Genomic DNA, 3,611 nt, shown 5'->3' on the forward strand with positions numbered 1-3,611 from the left:
AAACTTGCCCAACACTTGGTAAATATGGCAGGATATAAACTTGCCCAACACTTGGTAAATATGGCAGGATATAAACTTGCCCAACACTTGGTAAATATGTCAGGATATAAACTTGCCCAACGCTTGGTAAATATGGCAGAATATAAACTTGCTCAACACTTGGTAAATATGGCAGGATATAAATTTGCCCAACGCTTGGTAAATATGGCAGGATATAAATTTGCCCAACGCTTGGTAAATATGGCAGGATATAAACTTTCCATTGTTGTAAGATTTGATAAATATTAAGGTTTTATCTCATAATTCATCACTAAGTGATAATTACTTAATGTTTTGGTATCTTTAGTTATCAGCGGCTCATATGGCACAGCAGGAACATTTTCATCGACAAATGCTGATGGAACGAGAGATATTGGCCCGCACCGGAGGAGCAATGCCACCTCAACTTCTGGCACAGCATGAAGAATTCCTTCGGTAATTAAACTTTAAAGTTTGATACATTTCATAGTTAGGAAAATATTTTAAAATGATGTTTTTATTTCACAAATCTTAAGTCATAGAAATACTTTTATCTCTTCACTCTATAGCATAAAAAGTAACATCCAGTAATGTATTTTGCTCTATCTTATAAAGTGTAAAGAAAGCAGCTACCAAATTTCCTAATGTTTAAAGAATGTAAGCTTAGTATGACATACTTTCACACATTCCAGTACAAATACTTGTATAGTGAATCAGATCTTATAATCTGATATACAACCATCAATAAACCAGATGGTATAATCTAAAATACCAATATTAAACACTTGTACAGTTGATGAAATACTCTTAACTTCACACTGTAGCATCAAACACTCCAAAAATTAACAAGATACATGCCAGAATCACTTCTAGAGTCAACCAGGTATTGTAGCCTCACACAAAGTGATATCAGTCACTCCTCCAGTCAACCAGATAATGTAACCTCACAAACCGTTATGTCAACCACTTCAGCAGTCAATCAGATATTGTAACCTAACAGAAAGTGATATCAGTCACTCCTCCAGTCAACCAGATAATGTAACCTCACAAACCGTTATGTCAACCACTTCAGCAGTCAATCAGATACTCTGATCCTACACACACACACACACACTGGTATCACTTGTGTAGTTAATGAAACACTATAATCTGATGTGTGCTAACATCAAACATGTTTATAGTCATCAAGATATCATAATTGCAGCCTCTGATGCTAGTAATGTTGTGAGGTTATTGATATGAAACAAATATCAGTCTGCCTTGTTTCAATTCCAGAATGGACTAGAATGGGTCATTGAAATTTTCAAAAAGTATAATTTGGTAGTAGGATGGACTCAGCATCCTTTTTCATGATGTACACATTTATCAAAGTTAGTAGGATGGACTCAGCATCTCTTTTCATGATGTACACATTTATCAAAGTTAGTAGGATGGACTCAGCATCCTTTCTTGTGATGTACACATTTATCAAAGTTAGTAGGATGGACTCAGCATCCTTTCTTGTGATGTACACATTTATCAAAGTTAGTAGGATGGACTCAGCATCCTTTCTTGTGATGTATACATTTATCAAAGTTAGTAGGATGGACTCAGCATCCTTTTTCATGAAGTACACATTTATCAAAGCTAGTAGGATTGACTCAGCATCCTTTTTTGTGATGTACACATTTATCAACGTTAGTAGGATGGACTCAGCATCCTTTTTCGTGTATTATAACCTCATTCCAACAGTCAAACATATACTGTAACCTCACTGAAAGTAACATAAAACACTCCGGCAGTCAACCATATACTGTAACCTCACTCAAACTATAATTAGTTACACAGAAACTTAATGGTAAACATTTGATTACTCAAGAGGGGTCAGCAAATTCTCTGTTTTTATGCATCTGGCATCTGTAGAGGAGTATTTATTATGATAAATGTGTACATATATACTGTAACCTCACTGAAAGTAACATAAAACACACCAACAGTCAACCATATATTGTAACCTTACTCAGAGGAACGTCAAACACTCCAGCAATCAACCATACACTGTAACCTTACTGAAAGTAACAAAACACACCAACAGTCAACCATATACTGTAACCTCACTGAAAGTAACATAAAACACACTAACAGTCAACCATATATTATAACCTCATTCCAACAGTCAAACATATACTGTAACCTCACTGAAAGTAACATAAAACACTCTGGTAGTCAACCTTATACTGTAACCTCACTGAAAGTAACATAAAGCACTCCAGCAGTCAACTACAGGTTGACTACCAGAGTGTTTTGTTACTGTCAGTAAGGTTACAGTATATGGTTGATTGCTGGAGTATTTTATGTTACTTTCAGTGAGGCTACAATATATGGTTGACTGTTGGTGTGTTTTATGTTACTTTCAGTGAGGTTACAGTATATGGTTGACTACCAGAGTGTTTTGTTACTTTCAGTGAGGTTACAATATATGGTTGACTGTTGGTGTGTTTTGTTACTGTCAGTGAGGTTACAGTATATGGTTGATTGCTGGAGTGTTTGATGTTCCTCTGAGTAAGGTTACAATATCTGGTTGACTGTCATATGATGCAGTAAATACTTACTGATTGTGCTTAAGCTTGGAAATGTAATTTTTAAAACAAATTAGTCAAGTAATCCATTAAAAACGTTGTGTTTCTCTTTAGTTTATAAATTTGTTTTAATGTTGTAAAAATGGCTCCAGCTGGGGTTTGTTCAGTGTTTGTGTTTGTAAAATAAAATGCACTTTGCTTTATTGAAACAAATTTTTAATTATAAGATTGTTAATATTTTTAAGGTTCAATTTACTACAATGACAGTAAAAACTTGTCAGTTAAAAATAAATCTCCAAATTTACTTGTCTCACTTAGCCACCAGCAACAACACGAACGTGAAATGAAACTTCGCAAATTGGAAGAAGCTGCTCGGGGAGGTCACTAAGCTGACAAACTTTCCAGTCTTGTTTCTAGTTTCCTTTTTTTATTGTTGAATATGTTGTTATTGCTCAGTGAAGACCTATAAATACAATAGAATAATTTGTAGTAATCTTCACATTAACAGCCTAATGGTTTTTTAAGGTGCTGATTAACACTTTATGAAGACTTGAAAGAACGATTTGATTATGATACTTGTCGAGACCGTACACGGCTTATGGTATATCATCTAAGGCTGATTATAATACTTGTCGACTGTACACAGCTTATGGTATATCATCTAAGGCTGATTATGATACTTGTCGAGACCGTACACAGCTTATAGTATATCATCTAAGGCTGATTATAATACTTCTCGAGACCGTACACAGCTTATGGTATATCATCTAAGGCTGATTATAATACTTGTCGACTGTACACAGCTTATGGTATATCATCTAAGGCTGATTATGATACTTGTTCGAGACCGTACACAGCTTATGGTATATCATCTAAGGCTGATTATAATACTTGTCGAGACCGTACATGGCTTATGGTATATCATCTAAGGCTGATTATAATACTTGTCGAGACCGTACCATGGCTTATGGTATATCATCTAAGGCTGATTATAATACTTGTCGAGACCGTACCATGGCTTATAGTATATCATCT

The 3,611-nt window shown here is 34.9% G+C and overlaps 1 protein-coding gene across 1 annotated transcript in view; it reads left to right on the plus strand.

Annotated features, from left to right (window-relative positions):
- Positions 1–3,611, plus strand: part of LOC106466616 (arginine-glutamic acid dipeptide repeats protein-like) — a 152,492-nt gene that overhangs the window by 144,776 nt on the left and 4,105 nt on the right. The window contains exons 20-21 of the mRNA XM_022394657.1: positions 347–474; positions 2,895–3,585. Coding sequence (XP_022250365.1) covers positions 347–474; positions 2,895–2,964 — 198 coding nt within the window. The 3' untranslated portion in view covers positions 2,965–3,585. The remainder of the gene's footprint in view (positions 1–346; positions 475–2,894; positions 3,586–3,611) is intronic.

Source organism: Limulus polyphemus, unplaced genomic scaffold (genome assembly GCF_000517525.1).
Source record: "Limulus polyphemus unplaced genomic scaffold, Limulus_polyphemus-2.1.2 Scaffold2323, whole genome shotgun sequence".
Classification (NCBI taxonomy): domain Eukaryota; kingdom Metazoa; phylum Arthropoda; class Merostomata; order Xiphosura; family Limulidae; genus Limulus; species Limulus polyphemus.